The sequence below is a fragment of the Lithobates pipiens genome, unplaced genomic scaffold, assembly GCF_037356315.1.
Source record: "Lithobates pipiens isolate NorthernLeopardFrog02 unplaced genomic scaffold, aLitPip1_a1.2 Scaffold_8, whole genome shotgun sequence".
In the NCBI taxonomy this organism is placed as follows: domain Eukaryota; kingdom Metazoa; phylum Chordata; class Amphibia; order Anura; family Ranidae; genus Lithobates; species Lithobates pipiens.
The window spans coordinates 121,870,648-121,898,008 of NW_027507903.1; the positions used below are offsets into that span (position 1 = coordinate 121,870,648).

Below are 27,361 nucleotides of genomic sequence, written 5' to 3' on the forward strand. Positions count from 1 at the left end.
ACCAACGTATATCGGTGTGAGGCAGTCAGCAGGTGGTTAAAGTGAAGTTCAATCTGGCCATACATTGAAATAAAATGTCACCAGATATAGACAATGATAGTTCAGTTTTCTTGGTAAGTATGCAATACATACATGCATTGACTGGTGTCTGTGCATGTCAAGTGAAAAAGGGGTTCTCCTAAGGGTATGACTGGTAAGAAATAATTAAAACTTTCAGCTTTGGCTCAAAACACAGGCAAGCCTTGGGCTGGTACACATACAGTTCCTTACCAAAAGTATTGGAACGCCTACATTTACACGGACATGGCATGAACTTTAACCACTTGCCGACTGGGCCATAGCCGAAAGACGGCTACCGCGCGGTCAGCATATTCTGGGAGGACGTCCTCCCAGAATCTTGCTCCCGCAAGCCCCCAGAAAAATCCATGACTGCCGGGTCTTCACGGATCACGGTAAATGGCCGCTGGTAGCAGCCGTCTACCACGTAATTTGACAGAGCGATCACTTGTAAACAAGCCGGCATCATGTTATGACACCGGTTCCTCCCTCCCCTCTCTGTACCCATCAGTACAGTGCAACGGGAGAGGGGAGAAATCGTTTTCAGCAGCGCTGTGGGCTGGATCTGTAGTGCCCACAGTGCTGCTCAGTGCCCATACTCTGCAGTACTCTGCAATACTCTGCCAATAATTTGCAATACTCTGCCAATACTCTACCATACTCTGCCAATGCTCGCTAATACTCGCTAATACTCTGCAATAAATTTTAACAGAATCAAAGAAGTTTATTTTATTTTTTTTACCGAATTTTCAGGCTTTTTTTATTTATAGCGCAATAAAATAAAATAAAACAGCGGTGATTAAATACCACCAAAAGAAAGCTCTATTTGTGTGAAAAAAAGGACAAATATTTCATATGTGTACAGTGTTGCATGACTAATTGTGATTCAAAGTGTGAGAGCACCGAAAAGTGAGAATTGGTCTGGTTAGGAAGGGGGTTTAAGTGCCCAGTAGTCAAGTGGTTAATGACATCCCAGTCTTAAGCCTCGTACACACAATTGGATTTTCAGCAGGGAATTGTGTGATGACAGACTGCCTAAAATACGACCGTTAGTACGCTCCAACAGACAATTGTTGTCCAACTTTCCACCAACAAATGTTGGATGACAGGCTAGTAAATTTTTGTTGGACAACGGTCTGTTGTCAGATTTTCCTATTGTGTGTACACCAGTCCATCACACAAAAGTCCAAAGTACAAACACGCATGCTCAGAATCAATGCTCACCAAACCCGACATTAGCAGAAGGTGCCCAAAGGGTGACACCCAAGAGCTGAATTTCCACGTAGTAGGTAACTATGTTCATGCTGGAAAATAATGGTAGCCACACAAAATATTGACACTTTGGGCCCAATTCGGACATTTTCATTTAGTGGTGTACTGACTTTTGTTGCCAGCGGTTTAGACATTAATGGCTGTGTGTTAAGTTATTTTGAGGGGACAGCAAATTGACATTGTTATACAAGCTGTGTACTCACTACTTTACATTGTAGCAAAGTGTCATTTCTTCAGTGTTGTCACATGAAAAGATATAATACAATATTTAAAAAAAATGTAAGGGGTGTACTCACTTTTGTGAAATACTGTGTGTGTGTATATATATATATATATATATATATATATATATACACAAACATACATGCCTCCATCTTCTTTGCACCATCCCTACTCCTCTTTTCCACTACCTGCACACCCCTGCACTGCTAATCTCCAGTGCCAACTTTGAACATACTTGTTTCTCTACTTCCAGTGCCAACTGTGCACTTCTTCGTATCCACTGCCAACCGTCCTTTATTGGCCATACCTGCCAAATCTTTCTTAACAATCCTATCAATGCATTGTCCCTTTACAGTATTATTTAACCCCCCAAAAAAGTTGTGTTTATTAATTAAAAAATCTATTCTAAAGCTATGTGCAGAAGCTTTCAACAATTTACTTTTCCTTACTAATAAAGACCTAGTTGATTCTGTCAGTTCCGAGGCCTTCCCCTATTGTAAGTGGCAACGATATAGCAGCCGATCCTCTGGCTGAACCGTTGCCTCTCTAATTGCGCATCCTCAGGCAGCTTCCCTGTAACTCTCTTCGTCAACTTGAGGGGTGGCTCCAGAGGGTTGAGTGACAGATGCCTGGTCCTTCATTGTCTACCTGTATCCTTGATTAGCTCAATGCTCACTGCTCCGTTGTTTTTACCCCAGCTCTTCCGCTCCCAGCAGCTCCGCTCCTATGATGCCTGGCTTTATTACTGTAACAGCCGATTTCCCTTCTCCTACTCACGTGGCAGTTGCAACATTTGAACATGGCCATTGCTGAGAACAGGGTGCGATTTCTTAAATCGCATGACAATTCACTCCAATGGGAACAACGCTTTATGCAGATTTATTCACTTAATTCTCTTTGCTGCTGCTGTCCTCCCTTCACCTGCCGAGTGTCAGATAGGTATGCCACTGCAAACAGGTTAGAAAATTGGTCATGGATTTTAATCCTAGTACTGGGGTTCAGATATAATAATTTATGAAAGTCTTATAAATGTCCATGGGTAGTCCATCCCTCAGGGCCCTAATCATGGCACAAAGCAACTATTGCAGAGCAAAGTTCCTCCTTAGTAAAGAGAATGCCAAAAATTCTGTGTCTGCAGACCAGAGTCTGAATAAAGTGATTTGATTGTGGCCTGAATACGATCATTGTGAGCTGTATAGGCCCTGGTAAAATTCCTGAGATAAGCTAAGTACCGCTCTGTGCCTTAAACCACACAACTGCCTTCAATGCTTAATAAAATTATTAAAGATACCAGGCTACTTGGGTTTAGTGATAGTTTCCAGGAGTAACCTACTCTTCCTCCCTCTACAAAGTATGCCTGTTTTCAGAAGAAAAGTTTATTCTTTGCTTTTTGCATAACCAGGCCAAGTACAGTGTCTTGAAAAACTATTTATACCCCTTGACATTTTTCACATTTTGTCGTGTTACAACCAAAAGCGTAAATGTATTTTATTGGGATTTTATGTGATAGACCAACACAAAGTGTCACATAATTGTGAAGTGGAAGGAAAATAATAAATGGTTTTCAACATTTTTTACAAATAACTATGTGAAAAGTGTGCCATGCATTTGTATTCAGCTCCCCTGAGTTAGTACTTTTTAGAACCACAATTACAGCTGCAAGTCTTTTTTGGTACATCTCTACCAGCTTTGCAGATCTAGAGAGTGACATTTTTGCCCATTCTTCTTTACAAAATAGGTCAAGGTCTGTCAAATTGGATGGAGAGCATCTGTGAACAGCAATTTTCAAGTCTTGCCACAGATTCTCAATTGGATTTAGGTCTGGACTTTGAATGGGCCATTCTAACACACACACACACACACACATATATATATATATATATATATATATATATATATATATATATATATATATATATATATATATATATATATTCATGAATATGCTTTGATCTAAACCATTCCATTGTAGCTCTGTCTGTTTGTTTAGGGTTGTTGTCCTGCTGAAAAGTGAACCCAGTCTCAAGTCTTTTGCAGACTCTAACAAATTTTCTTCTAAGATTGCCCTGTATTTGACTCCATCCATCTTCCCATCAACTCTGACCAGCTTCTCTGTCCCTGCAGAAGAAAAGCATCCCCACAACATGATGTTGCCATCACCATGTTTCACAGTGGGGGGGGGGGGGACTGCAGTGTTAGTTTTCCACCACACATAGCGTTTTGCTTTTAGGCCAAAATGTTCATCTGACCAGAGCACCTTCTTCCACATGTTTGCTTTGTCCCCCACATGGCTTCTCATAAGCTGCACACAGGCTTCTTATGGCTTTCTTTCAACAATAGCTTTCTTCTTGCCACTCTTCCATAAAGGTCAGATTTGTGGAGTGTATGACTAATAGTTGTCCTGTGTACAGATTCTCCTACCTGAGCTGTGGATCTCTGCAGCTCCTCCAGAGTTACTATGGGCCTCTTGGCTGCTTCTCTGATTAATGATCTCCTTAACTGGCCTGTCAGTTTATGTGTATGGCCATGTCTTGGTAGGTTTGCAGTTGTGCCATACTCTTTCCTTTTCAGATGACGGATTGAACAGTGCTCCGCAAGATGTTCAAAGCTTGGGGTATTTTTTTATAACCTAATCCTGCTTTAAACTTCTCCACAACTTTATCCCTGACCTGTCTGGTGTGTTCCTTGGCCTTCATGATTCTGTTTGTTCACTAAGGTTCTCTAACAAACCTCTGAGGGCTTCACAGAACAGCTGTATTTATACTGAGATTAAATTACACACAGGTGGACTCTATTTACTAATTAGATGACTTCTGAAGGCAATTGGCTCCACTAGATTATAGTTAGGGGTATCAGGGTAAAGGTGGCTCAATACAAATGTGAAACATGGTGGTGGCAACATCACGTTGTGGGGATGCTTTTCTTCTGCAGTGACAGAGAAGCTGGTCAGAGTTGATGGGAAGATGGATGGAGCCAAATACAGGGCAGTCTTAGAAGAACATTTGTTAGAGTCTGCAAAAGACTTGAAACTAGGTTCACTTTTCAGCAGGACAACGACCCTAAACAAACAGCCAGAGCTACAATGGAATGGTTTAGATAAAAGCATATTCATGTGTTAGAATGGCCCAGTCAAAGTCCAGACCTAAATCCAATTGAGAATCTGTGGCAAGACTTGAAAATTGCTGTTCACAGACACTACCCGTCCAATCTGACAGAGCTTGAGCTATTTTGCAAAGAAGAATGGGCAAAAATTTCACTCTCTAGATCTGCAAAGCTGGTAGAGATGTACCAAAAAGACTTGCAGCTGTAATTGCAGCGAAAGGTGGTTCTACAAAGTTTTGACTCAGGGGGGCTAAATACAAATGGACGCCACACTTTTCAGATATTTATTTGTAAAAAAATTGGAAAACAATTTATCATTTTCCTTCCACTGCCACTTTGTGTTGGTCTATCACATAAAATCCCATTGAATTAATTTACGTTTTTGGTTGTAACATGACAAAATGTGGAAAATTTCAATGGGTTTAAATATTTTTTCAAGGCCCTGTAGAATCTTCTGGGTTGTTTTGCAATGTAGCGAATTGGAAGTGGAAGCAGTAGCAATGTAGTCTCATTCATTTGAATAAACAATAGAGAGGGCCTACTGTTTGTGCAATTTAATGCTAATTTTTCATTTCAATAAATTTTTATTGACGTATTACAAGTTGCAATTAACAGAAGAGTAGCTGAATACAAAGGTAGCAAAAGACCTGGTACTGACCAAGGCTGCAGTTACAGGCCCAAAACAGTACCACCCAAAATTTACAAAATGGCCACGTCAATCAGAACACCCAAATATAGGATGCATGGGCATGCTATAAGGGCAGCCTAACTGCCAGGCCTTTAACATTGAGAGGAGTATCAAAATGTATGGAATAGTAAAAACCTTGAAGGATAAGAGGAGATAGAGATAACAAGAAAGAAGGATTGGGAGTAGAAAGGGGAACACTGGGAAAAGGGAGAGGATAACCCCGGGCAGGGTAGTGTTGTTTTCAATAGTTTGTATTTACTTAATGGGGTAGCGGGAGCCCAATGTAAGCCTCATGGGCTATTTATTACAGGCAGCTGTGCAAAATACTGTACATACTGTTTTTTTATGATCCATCACAAATGTTTAGCTCCTATATCATTACACAGAGTGCATGTGGAAACCATCACTGCAATCTGTCCTGTAATAAATACATGTATTTGAATGGTTTATAGCATTGTTCTTTCAGTGTGAAACCTACATGGCTGGAATTGGCCATGAATCTTTTTTTAAATGTCCAGTCTACCCAGTCATTCTGGAAATTTTCTCATTGGTTCCCTGCTGATAACGATCCCCGACCTTCATTTTTCACCTGGCTGGCAGCAGATTACAGACACACCTTGTGACCATTACTGCAGGAACAACTGAGACATTATGGATTCTCTTCCCACTTATAGCTCGTAAGTAGAAAAATTGTTTAAATAGACTGTATATTCTCATTTTACCCTGTACAGCTACTATGTACTTTTAGATATCATAACACACATATTTGCAGTTTAGTTAGTTAATGTTATATACTGGTAATTTCTTAAAATTATAGCATGGGAGACAGATTTGATGGAAGGACTACATTTGTTAGAACGTGTACCCAATTAAATTTGTATATATCTGTCATGTACTCAGCCACAGCCATTTCAGAAAAGGGATCAGTCATTGCATGGTTTATCGTTATAAGGATATGACACCTTATTGAGAGAGGCTGCTTTTGGGGGAAGCTGTTTTTATGCTTTTTAGATTTTTAAAAATGAAGTCTGTCTACAGTAGGCATTTGATTTTTCAATGGATACCCGTGTATTGAACTTTCCATTTGGCCATACACCTGTAGAATGTTGTTTAAAAATTATCATTCCTGGAATGTTTGAATTTATAAGGCTGGCCATAGACTGAATCGGCCGAGATTTGAACCATGTATGGGCAGGCTGAATGTACCAAGTTAATCGATCACGCAGCTTGGGTACAACCTGTGGATCTTACATGTGATTACCGCTAGCGCCTGGTAGAGTGGCCCTCTGCCAGCAGAATACAATGACAGGATTCCCCTGTCAACGCTGTCTGTATGATGGGGGAATCAAGCAAATTTCTATTTGCATCACATATGGCCGGCATCATTTTTTCTTAAAGAAACAAAAATCTACATGTGAATGTAATTTTAAATCAAACCTAGTGTAGTGTAACCTGCTTAATGCGTCTGGGAATTCAAACAAATAACAGGTCTGGATGAAATTGTAAGGGCTATTGAATAAAATAAGTTTACCCAATGCTGGCAAAAAAAAATTCTGAATTTCTATATGAAAATTCCAACTTAAAGTGGTTGTAAACCCTTACAAACCACTTTGACCTACAGGTAAGCCTATATTAAGGCTTACCTGTAGGTCCAAGAAATATCTCCTAAACCTACAAGTTTAGGAGATATTTACAAAAAGACGGGCATGCGCATGCACCATAGACAGCGGAGCTCAGGTGCACTGAGCATGCCGCTGCTAATGGCGATATGCCGTTAGTAGCGGCCCCCGTGCGCATGCGCAGGAGCTGCTCCAGCGCTGTGAGAGTGCTATGCTAGTAGCCCATTATCTTTACTTTTGCAAGGAGACAAAGAGGAAGTAATCCCATCAGGGTTTACTTCCTCTTTAAGGCCGGGTTCACACTGCTGCGGGGGGAGATCCGGATGTGATTCGCACCGCACTGCAGTGCAAATCACATCCGATCTCCGTAGCGATGCGAGTTCAGCCATACAGATAGTATGGCTGAATTCGCATCGCTCCCGCAGCAAACTCGCACGGGACCCTTTTTTTGGTCCGCAACAGAATCGGATCGCATGGGTGTTCACACCATGCGATCCGATTCCTGTGCGAGTCTGCAGATCGCACTGCGATATGCGGACGGATCTGGGGGTGTCATTAACATTTCATTGACACTCCCAGCCGTTCGCATAGGGCAGTGTGAACTGCCGGCGGGAGTCATGCGATGCGGGAAAACGCTGCAGATTCGCGGCGTTCCCGCATCGCTGTGGTGTGAACCCAGCCTTAATCTAAACATGTATGGCCAGTGTAAGTGAGCTACCAGATCTGTCCTTTTGCTGAAGCCAACTGAACAGGGTTATACATTAGGTGAACATAGCTTTTTAACCTAAAAAAACTTGCTTGCCCATGTAGCCTTGAATTTTGGTTGTAAATGTTGTTAAATTTTGCATCTTGTAGAAAAAAAAAATATTTGCCAAATTTATATAACAATGTATATGATTATAAACCAGTTTAATGTCACATTTACAGCATTTACAGATTCCTCGGCTGGAAAAATCTATCTACTATGTGAATAATAAAGAACATAAAGATTTTACCAGTCCATTATCTATAGTTTGTGGTTATATTATCACCTTAGATCTGTATAGTATCACTTTGGAACTTTAAGCTTAAAGAATATACTGTACAGTATAGGGAAATGTCAAATCCATATGTGCTTATTAGCTATGCAGACACTGAAATCCCCCACCAAAATCCCCCAACTGAAAAATCAAATGAGCCGGTTTGAATGTTGTCAGCCAAGTAGCAGCTGCATCCAATCAGATGCAGCTGCTGTTTGGGAATTTTGAAAGCGGGAGGTTCATAGATCTGTGCTGTATAGTGTAAAAAGTGGATTCAGATTTTTTTTTATTTTTTTTTATTATTATTCAACCCACGGACTCAATTTAAAAATTACAATAGTATGTGGCACAGCTTAATTAAGCTTATCTTAACCCTCTCTTTTCAATTGAAAGCGGGGCCTCTGATTCTTCTTGTACTGAATTGTAACTGTACTGTTTGACCTAACGCTGTAAAGTGCTGCCCAAACTGTTGGTGCTATATAAATCCTGTATAATAATAATAATTAATTGTTATTAAATGGGAAATGTCAATCACAATGCCAATGGGAGTAGTAAATGCCCCATCAATGGTTTTAGTGGGAGGAATAGTGTCTCATCAATGGTGTCAGTGGGAGGAATAGTGTCATCCGTCCCAGGGCTGCAGTTTGGAGACCACTGGTTTATAAGTACATATGCCCAATGATAGTCAAAGAGTCAAGTTTCCTATGTTCAAATTTTTCAATCATCAGTAGAAATAATTTCATAAAACTTTATTTACACATTATCACAAGCTCTAGTGATGGAAATCTGACCCTGGTTTGAACCCTGATGTCGTTTCTGCTGTTGGGATGTTCCCACTTCTTGTTACATTCTTCATTTACGAATCCAAAATGAAAGATGATATCTCTTGTAATAGCCATGGGAGGTGTGCAGACCTTCAAAAATCTAATCGCTAGAATCTGTTGGATGTTTTAACTGTCCAGTGTATACCAAATATTTAAATCTCAGCTTTTGGTGAGCTCACCCTTTTATTAATTTCATATACGTTGTAAAATACATTCTGCATTTTATAGACTCCAAAGTGAATTTTTAGATGGTCATGCACAGAAATGGTAGCCAACGTGGTCCAGGTTTACCATCTCTATATACAGTGGTGTGAAAAAGTGTTTGCCCCCTTCCTCATTTCCTGTTCCTTTGCATGTTTGTCACACTTAAGTGTTTCGGAACATAAAACCAATTTAAACAATAGTCAAGGACAACACAAGTAAACACAAAATGCAATTTGTAAATGAAGGTGTTTATTATTAAAGGTGAAAAAAAATCCAAACCATCATGGCCCTGTGTGAAAAAGTGATTGCCCCCCTTGTTAAAACATACTATAACTGTGGTTGTCCACACCTGAGTTCAATTTCTCTAGCCACACCCAGGCCTGATTATTGCCACACCTGTTCACAATCAAGGCATTACTTAAATAGGAGCTGCTTGACACAGTAAGGTCCACCAGAAGATCCTTAAAAGCTACACATCATGCCGAGACCCAAAGAAATTCAGGAACAATTGAGAAAGAAAGTAATTGAGATCTATCAGTCTGGAAAGGGTTATAAAGCCATTTCCAAAGCTTTGGGAATCCAGCGAACCACAGTGAGAGCCATTATCCACAAATGGCGAAGACATGGAACAGTGGTGAACCTTCCCAGGAGTGGCCGGCCGCCCAAAATTACCCCAAGAGCACAGCGACGACTCATCCAAGAGGTCACAAAAGACCCCACAACAACGTCCAAGGAACTGCAGGCCTCACTTGCCTCAGTTAAGGTCAGCGTTCATGCCTCCACCATCAGGAAAAGACTGGGCAAAAATGGCCTGCATGGCAGAGTTCCAAGGAGAAAACCACTGCTGAGCAAAAAGAACATCAAAGCTCGTCTCAATATCTCCACAACACATCTTGATGATCCCCAAGACTTTTGGGACAACATTCTGTGGACCGATGAGACAAAAGTGGAACTCTTTGGAAGGTGTGTGTCCAAGTATATCTGGCGTAGAAGGAACACTGCATTTCATAAAAAGAACATTATACCAACAGTAAAATATGGTGGTGGTAGTGTGATGGTCTGGGGCTGTTTTGCTGCTTCAGGACCTGGAAGACTTGCCGTGATAAAAGGAACTATGAATTCTGCTGTCTACCAAGAGATCCTGAAGGAGAATGTTCGACCATCTGTTTGTGTACTCAAGCTGAAACGAACTTGGGTTCTGCAGCAGGACAATGATCCTAAACACACCAGCAAGTCCACCACCGAATGGCTGAAGAAAAACAAAATGAAGACTTTGGAGTGGCCTAGCCAAAGTCCTGACCTGAATCCTATTGAGATGTTGTGGTATGACCTTAAAAAGGCCGTTCATGCTCGAAAACCCTCTAATGTAACTGAATTAGGACAATTCTGCAAAGATGAGTGGGCCAAAATTCCTCCAGGACGCTGTAAAAGCCTCATTGCACGTTATCGCAAACGCTTGGTTGCAGTTGTTGCTGCTAAGGGTGGCCCAACCAGTTATTAGGTTTAGGGGGCAATCACTTTTTCACACAGGGCCATGATGGTTTGGATTTTTTTTCACCTTTAATAATAAACACCTTCATTTACAAATTGCATTTTGTGTTTACTTGTGTTGTCTTTGACTATTGTTTAAATTGGTTTGATGTTCCGAAACACTTAAGTGTGACAAACATGCAAAGGAACAGGAAATGAGGAAGGGGGCAAACACTTTTTCACACCACTGTAGCTGACCATGTGTGTCTTCTATTAGATTAGTTATCACTATTAAAACTGGCCACCATATGGTCGTATACAGTTGTGTCAAAAATAATAGCAGTTTTTTTTAAGAAAGTGAGTGAAGCTGAAAATCCTTATAATAGCTTTTATTTCCATACACGCAAGTGTATTGGGAACACTGCACAGTCTATTCCAAATCAAAACATGAAGAAAAATATTTCAAAGTTGTTGTTACTTTACAGAAAGTGGAGAAAAAGGAATATTAGGCTTTTCTAAAAAATAGCATTGTCTACATTTCTCTTTACAAACTCAAACATTTACTATATAAACCAAACAAATGCTTGACAATTTGACTTTCCTGTGAATCACTGAACTAATATTTCATTTTATAACCACCGTTTCTGAGAACTGCTTCACATCTGTGTTGCATGGAGTCAACCAATTCTGGTATCTGTGAACAGGTATTGCAGCCCAGGACGATTGCACCACATTCCACAATTCCTTGGCATTTCTTGATTTTACCTTAGAAACAGCATTTCTATTGGTTTAAAGTGGTTGTAAATGCATTAAAGTGAAAAACTGTCTGTGCTCCAGCCCTTTTTCTTACCTGAGCCCGACTTGATCCAGCGATGTGAATGACCACAGCGGCTGCAGCCGCTGTCTCTCTCCGCATTGACTCCCGCTGCTTTCGATCAAATCCTGTGACACGGGAGCAGGGACGAGTCCTGCTGTCTGTGTCAATGAACGCAGCAGCGGAACTTGGGAGCAAGCCTGCATAGGTGCCCCATGGAAAGCGGATTTCCGTGGGGGCACCCGATGAAGAGGAGGAGCCTGGAGCACTGGCGAGGGACCCCAGATGAAGAGGATTGGGGCTGCTCTGTACAAAATATTTAAATAAATAGAGCAGGTAAGTGTAAACATGTTTGTTATTTTTATACAAAATAAAAAAAGTTTAAAAACACTTTAAGGTCTGGGGATTTGGCTGGCCACTCCTTAAAGTTAATTTTGTTTCATTTCAAGGGCATTTACCTTTCGGCATAAGGTAACATGACCTCTTCAAGTTTATTGATGTATTAAAACTGATCCATGATCCCGGGTATGCAATAAATAGTCCCAACACTATAGTATAAGAAACTATCCCCATATCATGATGCTTGTGTCACCATGCTTTACTGTCTTCACAGTGTACTGTGGCTTAAATTCAGTGTTTGAGGATCATCTGACAAACTGTCTGCAGCCCCCAGACGTAAAAAGAAGAATCTTGCTTTCATCAGTCCACAAAATATTGCACCATTTCTCTTTAGGCCAATCAATGTGTTCTTTGGCAAATTGTAACCTCTTCAGCACTTTTTTTTTTTTTAACAATGGGACTTTGCAGGGGCTTCTTGCCGATAGCTTGGCTTCAGATAGGCATATTCTAATTGTTAGAGTACTCACAGGTCACGTTAGACCTTCATTGATCATCCTGGAGCTGATCATTGGCTGAGTCTGTCATTTTGGCTATTCTTCTATCCATTCGAATAGTAGTTTTACATTTTCTTCCACTTCGTTCTGGTTTTGGTTGCCATTTTACTGAGCAGCCTATCAGTTTCTGCACTTCTGTATATGTTTCCCCCTCTCCAATCAACTTTTTAATCAAAGTACACTGTTCTTCTGAACAATGTCTGGAAAGACCAATTTTACTCCTATTTTCAGAGAGAAATGCACTATACATAAGATGTACATTTACGGCCTTTGTTCTTAAATAAGGGCCACCTGTTTGACACCTGTTTTTTCACAGACAGAATGACCTCACTAATTGAACTCTGCGCTGCTATAATTTTTATTTTTTTAAATTTTTTCCACAAAAGTTTTTTATTGAGATTTGTCATAGATAATACAGGTAGTACTATATAAAATATATAACCAAGATAGAGGTACATGGTTCCATCTAGAAGAATACACGGGGTTCAGGTTTCAGAAAGTGGGAACCAACCTATGTTGTCTCCACATATGCTCATCATACAATCATACACATAGTCGTGAAGTGCTAGAGTATATTTCTCATCATGGGGGACGTGTCTTACACGTCTGCTAATTTCATGTAGGATAGTAGCCTTCACACAAGAGTATGCAGTATATCTTCTCGAGTACCATCGCATTCGTGAGGAATGGGAGAGGTGTCTGACTACTAGGTCGGCATACACTTGTGAGGCTTTTTGTCGAATAAGATCAAAGATAAAGAGGTAAGAAAAAGGAGAAGAGAGGAAAGAGAAAAAGGTAGAGGGGAAAAGAAGAAAAAGTAGAGAGGGGAGGTGGGGGGAGGTGAGGGGGGCACAGAGAGGGGGAGTGTTTGGGGAGGGGGTGGGATCACCACAAACATCCCTCCCCAATCCGCCCTGATCAATAAAGAGGATGCAGCGGTCTGTTGCGCTGCTATTATTTTGACCACGCCCCTTTCAATTAATGATTCAATTACACAGAATCAGCAGCATGCACGTCATGACTGTTAGATCTGTTGGTTTTCAAACTCTACTACACCTACTAGTAAATTATTTGCCATGTAGAAATATAATTTATACCAAAAACAGTGATTGATCTGGCTAGTAATGTTGGGTTGCTATTATTGTTAACATAGCATCCTTGCTAAATTAGGTTTATAAACATGTTTTCATGGGGGGAATTAGGAGATGAGCACAGACAAGGTGAAACTAAGGCAAATGTGCCTAAAAAACCAATTCACACAGACGCTTGTTTTCATTTGCTTAGCTGTTACCCAACTTCACAGTCTTCTATTTGCACAGTTATGGGTGTATCAAATTTATATGACAATTGCTTTTAGTCATCAGACATGACAGTAAAAAGGTTAGTGCAGATTGCCATTATAATGCAGACTAAAGTACTGCTGAGAAGAACAACAGCCATAAAAACACTGTATGCCATCTACGAGTTGGTTTAGTTGTTCATGGAAACCTGTTTCTTTTTCTCCAACATAAAGTTTTATGTAAAGCTAATTACCCTCTTTACTGCCCATATCCTGCATTAAGAGCCCATCATGGGATGTTCTTTCTGTAAATTGTACCATCATCATGGCATCTTTCTATGGCACCCTGTGTTGTGCAATAATAAGCTGTCAGCATGACGTTAGTGGGTAAGCCTCTCTGTCTACACAAAGGAAATATGGTGCTCATAAAATACATCTAAAATATACTCTACAACCTGCAGCTATTTAAGAGAAAAACATAAGTTAAAAATATTTTTAACTGCTTTTAAAAAACATTAGAGAATTTTCCATGAGAAATTGAGCTGTCAGTTTATTAATAATTGGCTATTTGATAGTTTTATGACAGTAAAACCAAACAAAATTAGACTAAAATGTGTGCATATTCAGCACTCATCCTTTACTTGCCCTTTAGCCTGCCTAAATAAAGTCAGCTGTAAGGAATTTCTATTTTGCTGATCAATGGAAGTTTCAGACATAAGGACCTCCGACCTCAACGTGGTCGGGTCAGTTTACTAAGACTATCTTCATATCTTTGAGATTACGATTTCATGTGTTTTCCAGTGCATGTTGATGTGCATTTTGCATGTGCATGCATCGTGTTTTTTTCATGTTGACCAATTAAAAACTATGCAGGCTAGTTATCGGGAGTCGAAAATGTATTCAAAACACATCATACCTGCATTTTTATTTTTTACCATTGACTTCTAAATAGTCTGAGCTATTTTCAAAAACCGGTCCCTCTGGGGTTGAGCATTACATACAGATCCAATCATGCTATATTTATAACATTGCCTTTGATTACACATGTACTTAAGTGTGTTCCAACGTGCATGTTGCAACACTAATGTGTGAATAGGGAGGGACTAAGGCACTAGAAATTGTTCACTTAACTGAATTTTTACTTAGCTTAGGCAGGACATGGGTCGCAGGAAAGAAATTTGCACAATTCCCTCATCAATATAGACAGTGCTGACAGGGTAGTGTCAGGGCTGGGCTCAGCCCTTCCTTCTCTGAGCTGGCCGCTCAGCTGTTGGCTAATTGCCAGCTCCTATCTCTCCACAGTTACTCACCTGTTGATAATATCCTGCTCGTGTGTCCTGCCTACTTAACCACTTTCAGACCGGACCATTTTGCTGGTAAATGACCAGAGGTCTTTTTACACTTTGGCACTGCGCTGCTTTAACTGGTAATTGCGCGGTCATGCAATGTTGTACCCAAACAAAATTTGCGTCCTTTTCTTCCCACAAATAGAGCTTTCTTTTGATGGTATTTGATTGCCTCTGCGATTTTTATTTTTTGCGATATAAACGTAAAAAGACCGCAAATTTTGAAAAAAAATGATATTTTCTACTTTTTGTTATTAGAAAAATCCAATAAACTCAATTTTAGTCATACATTTAGGCCAAAATGTATTCAGCCACATGTCTTTGGTAAAAAAAAAGTCAATAATTGTATATTTACTGGTTTGCGCAAAAGTTGTCACATCTACAAACTAAGGTACGTTTTCTGGAATTTACGCAGCTTTTAGTTTACGACTGCCTATCTCATTTCTTGAGGTGCTAAAATGGCAGGGCAGTACAAAACCCCCCCAAATGACCCCATTTTGGAAAGTAGACCCCCTAAGGAAATTGATAAGAGGCATGTTGAGCCCATTGAATATTTTATTTTTTTGCCTCAAGCGATTGAATAATGACAAAAAAAAAATTTATTTATTTTTTTTACACAAAGTTGTCACTAAATGATATATTGCTCACACATGCTATGGGCGTATGTGAAATGACACCCCAAAATAAATTCTGCTGCTTCTCCTGAGTACGGGGATACCACATATGTGGGACTTTTTGGGAGCCTAGCCGCGTACGGGGCCCCGAAAACCAAGCACCGCCTTCAGGCTTTCTAAGGGCGTAAATTTTTGAGTTCACTTCTCACTACCTATTACAGTTTTGAAGGCCATAAAATGCCAAGATGGCACAAAACCCCCACAAATGACCCCATTTTAGAAAGTAGACACCCCAAGCTATTTGCTGAGAGGCATGTTGAGTTCATGGAATATTTTATATTTTGCCACAAGTTGCGGGAAAATTACAAACTTTTTTTTTTTTTTTTTTTTTTTCACAAAGTTGTCACTAAATGATATATTGCTCACACATGCCATGGGCATATGTGAAATGACACCCCAAAATAAATTCTGCTGCTTCTCCTGAGTACGGGGATACCACATATGTGGGACTTTTTGGGAGCCTAGCCGCGTACGGGGCCCCGAAAACCAAGCACCGCCTTCAGGCTTTCTAAGGGCGTAAATATTTGACTTCACTCCTCACTACCTATTACAGTTTTGAAGGCCATAAAATGCCAAGATGGCACAAAACCCCCACAAATGACCCCATTTTAGAAAGTAGACACCCCAAGCTATTTGCTGAGAGGCATGTTGAGTCCATGGAATATTTTATATTTTGCCACAAGTTGCGGGAAAATTACAAACTTTTTTTTTTTTTTTTTTTTTCACAAAGTTGTCACTAAATGATATATTGCTCACACATGCCATGGGCATATGTGAAATGACACCCCAAAATAAATTCTGCTGCTTCTCCTGAGTACGGGGATACCACATATGTGGGACTTTTTGGGAGCCTAGCCGCGTACGGGGCCCCGAAAACCAAGCACCGCCTTCAGGCTTTCTAAGGGCGTTACAGTTTTGAAGGCCATAAAATGCCAAGATGGCACAAACCCCCCCCAAATGACCCCATTTTGGAAAGTAGACACCCCTAAATTTAGGGGTACACTAGTGAGACTAGGTAATAAATGGCGGGTGCCCTGAAACTATAAAAAAATAACTAACCAACCAGCGTCACCTGTAACAGTTATATGGTGATCACTGGTGAAAGGGTTAACTAGGGGGCAATCAGGGGGCTTTATGCGGTAGTATATGGGGGTCCCTGGCGCTATAAAAAGCTGCGGCGAACCTAAATACCTACCTGCCTAACTAGCGTCACCTGTGACACTAATACAGCGATCAGAAAAACGATCGCTTATTAGGCTGGGTTCACACTGGAGCGATGCGGGAACGCCACGAATGCGCGGCGGGTTCCCGCATCGCATGCCTCCCGGCGGCAGTTCACACTGCCCTATGCGAACTGCTGGGAGTGTCAGTGAAATGTTACTGACACCCCCAGATCAGTTCGCATATCGTAGTGCGATCTGCAAACTCGGATCGCATGGTGTGAACACCCATGCGATCCGATTCTGCTGCGGGCCAAAAAAAGGGTCCCGTGCGAATTTGCGGCGGGTGTGGCGGGTGCGGCGGGTGCGGCGAATGGCTGAACTCGAATCGCACAGAGATCGGATGTGATTTGCACTGCAGTGCGGTGCGAATCACATCCGTTCTCAAACCGCTGCAATCTGAACCCAGCCTTAGTGACACTGGCGACGGGGGGTGATCACGGGGTTAAACCTTTATTGGGGGGGTTAGGGGGGTACCTTAGAACTAAAGGGGGCTAACCCTAACTGCCCTAACAGTTATTAGTCACAAATGACACCCGCCAGGTGATCAGGGGGTTAAACCTTTATTAGGTAATAAATGGCGGGTGCCCTGAAACTATAAAAAAACAACTAACCAACCAGCGTCACCTGTAACAGTTATATGGTGATCACTGGTGAAAGGGTTAACTAGGGGGCAATCAGGGGGCTTTATGCGGTAGTATATGGGGGTCCCTGGCGCTATAAAAAGCTGCGGCGAACCTAAATACCTACCTGCCTAACTAGCGTCACCTGTGACACTAATACGGCGATCAGAAAAATGATCGCTTATTAGGCTGGGTTCACACTGGAGCGATGCGGAAACGCCGCGAATCCGCGGCGGGTTCCCGCATCGCATGCCTCCCGGCGGCAGTTCACACTGCCCTATGCGAACTGCTGGGAGTGTCAGTGAAATGTTACTGACACCCCCAGATCAGTTCGCATATCGCAGTGCGATCTGCAAACTCGGATCGCATGGTGTGAACACCCATGCGATCCGATTCTGCTGCGGGCCAAAAAAAGGGTCCCGTGCGAATTTGCGGCGGGTACGGCGGGTGTGGCGGGTGCGGCGGGTGCGGCGAATGGCTGAACTCGAATCGCACAGAGATCGGATGTGATTTGCACTGCAGTGCGGTGCGAATCACATTCGTTCTCATAAACCGCTGCAATGTGAACCCAGCCTTAGTGACACTGGCGACGGGGGGTGATCACGGGGTTAAACCTTTATTGGGGGGGTTAGGGGGGTACATTAGAACTAAAGGGGGCTAACTCTAACTGCCCTAACAGTTATTACAGTCACAAATGACACCAATGCAAAAAAAAACAAAAAAAAAAAAAAAATGACATTGGTGTCACTGTGACTGGGGGGCAGGGGTAATTGGGGGGGTGATCGGGGGGTAAAGGGGGGGTGTGAGTGTGCCTGGCATGTTCTACTGTGTGTGTAGAGTGTTGGTGCAACTCACCGATCCGCTCTCCTCCGTGTCGGAACGGAAAATACCGACACGGAGGAGAGAATACATCACTTCCTCTCCTGTGTTTACATTACAGGAGAGGAAGTGATGTCACGGGGGATTTCCATTCGTCGAGAGCGATCGCGAGGGGGTGGCCATGAATGAATGGCCGCCCCCTCATCCCGGATCGCTCTCGAAGAAATGCCGACCGCCGCAGGCACCGGGGGGGGGCCCGATCGGGCCCCCCACCCGCGGGCAGGCAGGGACTTATATATACGCCCATATGCCTGCCCGTGCCATTCTGCCGACGTATATCGTCGTGCGGCGGTCGGCAAGTGGTTAAGCTGTCCAGCCCAGATTATATCTGCCTTCGCCTTGGTTAACATCACAGAGACTGTTAAAGACTTGCTTGGCTGACATTTCTTCTGGCTCCAGATCCTGCTTGCTGTTCCACTACGCTGTTGTCAGGGCTGGCTCAGCCCTTCCTTCTCTGAGCTGGCCACTCAGCTGTCGGCTGTCCAGCTCACTTCATCTCTGCCTTCGCCTTGGTCACATCACAAGAAACCATCTCTTGCATACCTTTTTAAAGACTGGCTTTGCTGACATCCCTTTTGGCTCCTTTGCCTGCTTGCTGTTCCACTTGGATCCCTGACTTTTGGCTTTACTGATTACTTGATCTGGTTACTGAACTCTGACTATGCTTTGACTACGCTTACTCTATTTACCTTTTTATTAATAAACAAGTGTGATTTAATTGTACTTCTGTCTTGGTCTGATTCATGGTTTCTGACAGCTGTTCCCTGGCTTCCTGACTTTCTGGCTTGTCTGACTATCCATTGCGGTTACCGAACTTTGGCTATGTTTTGACTACATTTGTTTTATTTACTTTTATTACTAAAGTGTGATTTAACTGTAATTCTGTCTCGGTCTGATTCATGGTTTCTGACAGGTAGTCACTCCTGTTGAGCAGTTGTTTGCTCCCAGCGGAGGGGTGGGGAAGGCAGTCCCCGCCGGAGAATACATTGATTATTGCTAGCGGCTATAGCAGCCTCTAGCGATAATCACAAGTGAATTTGGCAGGCTGGTTGTACCCAAGTTGATCGATCGATGAACTTGGTACATTTAGCCTGCCCACATAGAGTTCAAATCTTGGCCGGTTCCTGCTGAACCAGCCAAGCTTCGAACCATCTATTGCCAGTCTTACTGAATAATATGAAGCAGTGTTCACTTAAAGAGTAGTTCCTGTTGGGAAAAAAATTAAAGTCAGCTACAAATATTGCACCTGCTGACTTTTAATGTAAGGACACTTACCTGTCCAGGGAGCCCACGATGTCAGTTACTTGGCTCCGGGTGCAGGCGCTGGCATCCTTACTAAGGGGAAGAGGAAGTGAAGCTTTGCGGCTTCACAGCCTGTTTCTTACTGCACATGTGCGAGTCGTGCTGCGCTTTCTGAATGGTTCCTGCTGTCTAGGACCTGTATGTCCCCAGAAGGCAGCAGGGGGCCCGGACATTGTGTAGTTCGCCACACAGATTGAGGTGATCTTTCCACAGAAGTGGGAGCAGATACCTGGATGACAGGTATCCGCTCCCCCCCTGAAAAGTGCCAAATGTGGCATCAGAGATGGGGAGGAATCCGATCCGTGGAAGTTCTATTTCTCGGAGGTACTCCGCTTTAATAATTGGGTTATGTGCAAAAAGTAAAAATACTATTTTTTTTTCTCTCTCACACACATGATTGGGTATTCAAAGCACAACTTCATCTTATTCATTCAGCTAAGTCAACATCCACTTTAGCAAAGTTTACTTATACTTTGTTCAGTAAACAGTCTATTTTTCTTTCAACCCTGGTCTCTTTTTTTTCTGTTTTTGAAATCCAGAGGCTTATTACTGGTAATCTCTACTGGTATTTAACTGCTGAGAAGGCAGTGGCTGCCAAGAAAAATAAAACATTTACTCACTGCTATCATAATAGAAGAACATACAGAGCTAGTCCATCCTGAAAAGAGTGGGAGAAATTGTATTTTCCTATATTTATTTACATTTTTAGATAGAGTTGTTCAATTTATGAGTGATCAAGGTTAGTATAAATCAAAGGTAGATATTCAAACGAGACTCTGTAGGTGCCAAAAACATCATAACATAACATCACATCCTATTTTACATCAGGGGCGGATCCAGAGTCTAGTCTCGGGAGGGGCACTGCCAGAAAATAAGGTTGCCCGCACACTGGGGTGGGCGGGCGACGGCGGTAAAGGCCGCTAACGGGACGGTTTTATCTCATTTATTTCTACTGAGACACACAGCCGCTATATCCCAATATGACATGTTGGTGCGGGTACTTGAATAAACCCTGCATGAATTCTGGGATCCGCACGCATGACATACTGGGATATAGCGGCTGTGTGTCTCAGTATAAATAAATGGGATGCATGTAACACTTTATGCATCCCCAAGCCAGTAAAAGACAGCCCTGCATGTCAGACGCATGTCTGCCCTGTGTGAATGAAGCATAAAGATACAGATTTCTGTCATTCTATATCATCATTATCATCATGATAATCACACAATACAGGTGATGTGGCTCAATGCACCTGTGCTGTGTGATTATCATGATGATAATGAAGATGATTGGTAATTGTAATATGACACATGGAGGGGGGTTAATGTACTCACTGATGTATTACTGACCAGTGGCAATTAATTAACCCCTTTGTGCTGCATTAGTGGCAGTGTTTATAAACCCCTTCATGCTGTAGCATAAAAGGGGTTAATTAACATTGATGGTGCCACTGTCATTAATGCAGCACAAAGGGGTTAATTGTCACTGATCACAAATACATGAGTGAGTACATTAACCCCCTCCATGTGCCATATTACAATTACCAGTGTAAATTATTTCACCCCCCCCCCCACCCCCAAAGCATTCACCACTTCACCTGTAAGACAAGGTGTTAACTAATTAACATAACAATGCCGCTCGTAGCTAATTAACATAACAATGCCGCTCGTAGCTCATTAACACAACACTGCCTTAGCTAAGTAAGTGATCACTCACTTGCAGTGCACTGAGTTGGCTACAGTCCATCTTGTCTTCAATCCTGCGCGCCTCTGAATCGTGACGTCACACCAGCCGGGACTAGGAAGCTCCTGTCGGGTAGAGATCACTCCGCCTGACAGGGAAGTGAAGTGACACTCGTGCCGCTCTGCTGCAACTCTGCCAGCATGTAGCAGCAGCCCGTGTCACATAAATTACAGACCCCCATAGTGACCCACTGGCCCCCTCTAAATAAACTGATGGAAGCCAGGGGAAGCAGCAATAAAGTCCCAGCTGCATTTAGATGCCTCATGCAAATCTGGTGAGGTGGCGGAGGGAGAAAGCCTTGGAGTAAGTTCTATTTTCTCGGAGGGGGCAATTGTCCCGTTGCCCCCCCCCCCTGGATCCGCCCCTGTTTTACATACATAGTTAGTCAGGTTGAAAAAAGTCCATCAAGTTCAACCAAAAAATGTTATAAAAATACAATCCCATATACACAAACCTACACCTACAGTTGATCCAGAGGAAGGCAAAAAACCCCAGCAAAGCATGCTCCAATTTGCTACAGCAGGGGAAAAAATTCCTTCCTGATCCCCCGAGAGGCAATTGGATTTTCATTGGATCAACTTTACCTATAATTGTTAGTACTCAGTTATACTAGTACATTTAAAAAGGAATCCAGGCCTTTTTTTAAAGCAATTGACTGAGTTTGCCAGAACCACATCTGGAGGGAGTCTATTCCACATTTCCCAGCTCTTACTGTGAAGAAACCTTTCTGTATTTTGCATATTAAATATTTTTTCCTCTAGACTTAAAGAGTGCCCCTTAGTCCTCTGTGTTGGCCTTAAAGTGATTAACTCAACACCAAGTTCACAATATGGACCACCTAGATATTTGTGCATGTTTATCTAATCCCTCCTTAATCTCCTCTTCTCAAGAGGGAATAGATTTAGTTCTGCTAATCTTTCCTCATAGCTGAGCTCCTCCATGCCTCTTATCAGTTTGGTTGCCTTTCTCTCCTATCCTTTTTGAGAACTGGTGCCCAAAACTGAACTGCATATTCCAGATGAGGTCTTTGTAATGATTTGTACAGGGGCAAAATTATACCTCTCTCTCTGGAGTCAATACCTCTCTTAACCACTTGCTTACTGGGCACTTAAACCCCCCTCAGTCCCAGACCAATTTTCAGCTTTCAGCGCTGATGCACTTTGAATGACAATTGCGCGGGCATACAACACTGTACCCAAATGACATTTTTATCATTTTTTTCCCACAAATAGAAAAAATACAAAAAAAAATCATGTTTAATAGTTTGTTATAAAATTTTGCAAACAGGTCATTTTTCTCCTTCATTGAAGTGCGCTGATGAGGCGGCACTGATAGGCTGCACTGGTGGGCACTGATAGGCTGCACTGGTGGGCACTGATAGGCTGAATTGGTGGGCACTGATAGGTTGCACTGGTGGGCACTGATAGGCATAGTTAAGGCGGCACTAATAGGCACAGATAAGGCGGCACAGATGGGCACAGATAAGGCGGCACTGATGGGCAAAGACGGGCACAGATAAGATGGCACGGATGGGTGGCACAGATGGGTGGCACGGATGGGTGGCACTAAGGGGCACTGATAGGTACCACTGATAGATGGGACTGCTGGGCACTGATAGGTGGCACTGATAGGTGGCTTTGATAGGTGGCACTGCTGGGCACTGATGGGCGGCACTGCTGGGCACTGATGGGCGGCACTGCTGGGCACGGATATGTGGCACTGGGGTGCAGCACCTTTGTTTAGGCAGACTGTGGGCACTGCTGGGTGGCACTGTGGGCACTGCTGGGTGGCACTGCTGGGTGGCACTGTGGGCACTGCTAGGTGGCACTATGGGCACTGCTGGGTGGCACTATGGGCACTGCTGGGTGGCACTGACAGGGGGGACACATTGTTTATTTAGGCAGGCAAAGCAGGGGGCAGGTGGGCACTGGCAGGGGGCAGGTGGGCACTGGCAGGGCTGGCCGTGATCGGGACTGATGTCCCGATCACGGCCGTCGGTGATCGGCTTTTTTTTTTCTCCTCGCGCTGTCAGCGCGAGGAGGAATAATAGCCGATTATCGGCTCCGTTATATCACATGATCAGCTGTCATTGGCTGACAGCTGATCACGTGATAAGGGGTCGGGACCCTCAGGGGGCGCGCAGGGCACTCGTGCACGGGACTATGTCTATTGACGTCGTCCCGGAAAAGGAGATCCGCGCTGTAGCCGTCATTTGGCTATAGCGCGGATCTCAAGTGGTTAATACATGAAAGGACTTTGCTTGCTTTGGAAACCGCAGCTTGGCATTGCATGCTATGAGCTTATGATCTACCGAAACCCCCAGATCCTTCTCCACCATCAATTCCCCCAGTTTGTACTCCCCCTAGTATGTATGATGCATGCATATTCTTAGCCCCCAAGTGCATAACTTTACATTTATCAACATTAAACCTAATTTGCCACTTAGTGCATTGAGGTTGGCTTGTAAATTGGAGACATCCTGTAAGGACGTTATTCCACTGCATAGCTTGGTGTCATCTGCAAAGACAGAAATGTTACTTTTAATCCCAGACCCAATATCATTTACAAAGCTATTAAAAAGTAAGGGTCCCAGCACTGAACCTTTGGGTACACCATTGTTAACCTTGGACCATTCAGAGTACGAGTCATTAACAACTACTCTCTGAATTCTGTCTTTTAGCCAGTTTTTTATCAAAGTTTTTTATCAATTTACCAATTGATCTTTCCAAGCCTGTAGACTTTACCTTACACATGAGCCGTGTGTGGGGAACTGTGTCAAATGCGTTTGCAAAGTCCAGGTATACCACGTCCACAGCCACCCCTCTGTCCAATGTTTTACTTACCTCATAAAAATGAAATCAGGTTTGACAACTTCTGTCTTCCATGAATCCATGCTGTCTATTTATTGCTTAAAATATTTTTTTCCCAGCAAGAACTCGTCTATGTGGTATTTTATTAAACTCTCCAGTATCTTCCCAACTATAGAAGTTAAACTAATAGGGCTAGAGTTACTTGTTAAAGACTTTGATCCTTTTTTAAATATGGGCACCACATTGGCCCTGCGCCAAACCAGTGGTACTATTCCAGTTATTAACGAGTCCTTAAAAATTAGAAACAATGGCCTTGAATCGACAGAGCTCAATTCTTTTAGGATCCTTGGGTGAACTGTGGATGACATCTGGTCCAGGTGCTTTATCCACCTTTATTCTGTCTAAATATTTCTGGATCATATCCCATTTGGGGCTGTGTCAATAACACCCCCATTATGGACATGAGCTTCCCCATGGTCCTTTTTATACACAGAGCTGAAGAAAGTATTTGATAAATTTGCCTTCTCTTTGTCTCCCATCACCCACTCTAGATTATTTTGTAAAGGGCCTACATGCTCAGACTTGACCCTTTTACTATTAATATATTTGAAGACTTTTTGGGGTTTGTCCTACTATCTTTTGAAATCTGTCGCTCGTTTTGAATGTTTGCGACCTTGATTTCCTTTTCACATATTGTTATATTCTTTGTAACATTTAAACGATGATAGCATTCCTTCCTTTTTATATTTTTTTAACAGCTCTTTTTTTATAGCCATTTTAATTTTGCCCGTGAGCCACATGGGTTTTATTTTTAGCCCTTTAAACGTATTGCCCATGGGAATATACTTTGCAGTAAGTTAACATACAGTCACTTTGAAGAATTACCATTTCTGTTATGTGTTCATTGATGCCAATATTCCCTCCCAGTCTAAGTCCTGGAGAGCAGCCCATACCCTTGGAAAATTTGCTCTCCTAAAGTTAAGTGTTTTTATCTTACCCGTATGTGTTTTTTGCTTACAGCTAACATCAAATGAAATCATGTTATGGTTACGGCGATCCAGATGCTCTTTTATATGAATATTGGTAATAAGCTCTGCATGGTTTGAGATTACCAGGTCCAGCAGAGCGTCATTCCTAGTCGGAGCCTCAATAAACTGGACCAGAAAGTTGTCTTGTAATAGGTTTTTACATTTTTGCATTTTTAACTATCCCAGCAGTGCTATTACTACAGTCAATTCCCAGGTAGTTAAAATCCCCCATTATTATCACTGTCCCCGCCCTTGCAGCCCTTTCCATCTGTGCAAGGAGCTGAGTCTCTACCTCCTCACTAACACATGTATTCACTTACAGCTCATAAACCATTAGTCAAGGTTTGAACATACCTCTGAATCAACCCCTTTTACTATATGGACATCTAGTACCATGTATGTTTATAGAGAATAAATGCTGCAGGACACAGTAGTCCTCTTACACAATTCAACTTTAATGCAGCAACTGCTACATACAGCTTCTTCAGTTGACAGAGAGGGAGTGTTGCACTACAACACAATTTGCAGTCAGCTTTGTCAAGTAGACAGAGGTAATATTACCACTTTATCCATAATTAATGTAGCGGCAACACTTTGGACAAGGTGTCTGCCATGTACAAATTAAATTTTTTCCTCAGAACAGTAAAGGGGTTCTGAGGGCTGATTATGTAGGTTTAACTTTGGCATCAGTTTGGCTGGGCTGTGTTAGCCCCTGTACACACGGTCGGAGATTTCCACAACCAAATCCGTCGGATTTTGCCCGTCGGATTTTGTCCGTTGGATCTTGTCCGAAACTGTTGCATACACACGGTCGGACAAAGTTGGCGAAAAAATCGGATCTTTCAGAACGTGATGACATAATTTCGTTACGATGGGACTACATTCAGGCTAGTAGCCAATAGCTTTGATGTAGGAATTTGATCTGAGCACTTGGTCCGATCAAAATTCTCTACACATGATCAGAGTATGTCCGAACGGCCCAGTTGTTCGGGAAATATTTCCAACATGTTGGAAAATTGGGTCCGAGGGATATTCCGACGGAATCAGTCCGATGCATACCACACACATTCGGATTATCCGACGACACTGTCCGATAGGACACATGCCGATGGATTCTCCGACCGTGTGTACAAGGGCTTAGAGTTCTGCCTGGTTATGTGTACAGGTACTGGTTAGCTGCACATGACAGACCCAGAACCAGGCCTGGTTGGACGTTTTGGGTACCAGCGTTCCTCAGTAGGTGCGTCTGGCCCCACTGAGGAGTCTGGGCAAGGGTACTTAAGATGTTGAAGTCACGTGTTCAGTGTTCGTTCGTGAGGCCATAGCTGCCTGTTCCTGGAGCTGGACCGGGGTAGCCCCGCAACATGGTCAGTGTAACTAGCCCCATTAGACCCGCATGGTCTGGGGTAAGGATCCATCTGTTCCCGAGTCTCGGAACCGGCTGGTCTGAGGCTCAGTAACTGAAGGAGGATTCAAGGCGTCCGGGTGTGCTCTCAACTTGGAGGGGCACCGCAGCCCGTGTAAGCGATCGGGGGAGGACTCTTTGGAGGAGGGCCAACAAGCTGGCATCCCAAGAAGTGCCTGGTTGCTGGGTTGTCAAGGACACTAATGAATTCACGCTTTTCCAGTACTGCCAGGGAGACAGAGAATGTTCCAGGTACTGAGGAAAGGGTTCCTGTTCATTTTCGGTTGAAAGCTTTATTCAAGGTCAAAGACTTTGTAAATTCTGGATCAAAGTGCTGACTGCCATAATCTCTGCCTAGAGATTTAAAAGACTTTTATGGTGTCAGCGTCCAAAGTCCAAAGTTGTTGGCTACTAACCCTGGGAACCCCTAGACGTGGAAGAACAAGCCAAGCGGAGGTAACCGATAAGCCAAAAAGTCAAGGCCGCCCTATCGAGGGTTATGGCCGATACATTAATATTCTTTATACATGCACAAATTCCACAGCACATACATTGATCAGCCATAACTTTGCGACTGACAAGTTGAGTGAATAACATTGATTATTTCATTACAATGGCATATTAAAGTTGGTGGGATATATTAGGCAAAAAGTAAACATGTTGTCCCTAAAGTTGATATGTTGAAAGCAAAAAAAATGGGCATCACAATTTGCTGTGTATGGGGCTGCATGGCGACAGAACAGTCAGGGTGGCCATGCTGACCCGTGTCCACAGCCAAAAGCACCTACAAATGAACACATAAGCATCAGAACTGGACTATGGAGCAACAGAAAAAAGTGGTCTGGTCAGATGAATCTCGTTTTCTTT

At 42.7% G+C, this 27,361-nt stretch overlaps 1 protein-coding gene across 1 annotated transcript in view; it reads left to right on the top strand.

The window, feature by feature from the left end:
- Positions 1-5,861: 5,861 nt before the first annotated feature.
- Positions 5,862-27,361, top strand: part of LOC143963830 (stimulated by retinoic acid gene 6 protein-like) — an 86,760-nt gene continuing 65,260 nt past the window's right edge. Inside the window, exon 1 of the mRNA XM_077473560.1 lies at positions 5,862-6,018. Coding sequence (XP_077329686.1) covers positions 5,993-6,018 — 26 coding nt within the window. The 5' untranslated portion in view covers positions 5,862-5,992. The remainder of the gene's footprint in view (positions 6,019-27,361) is intronic.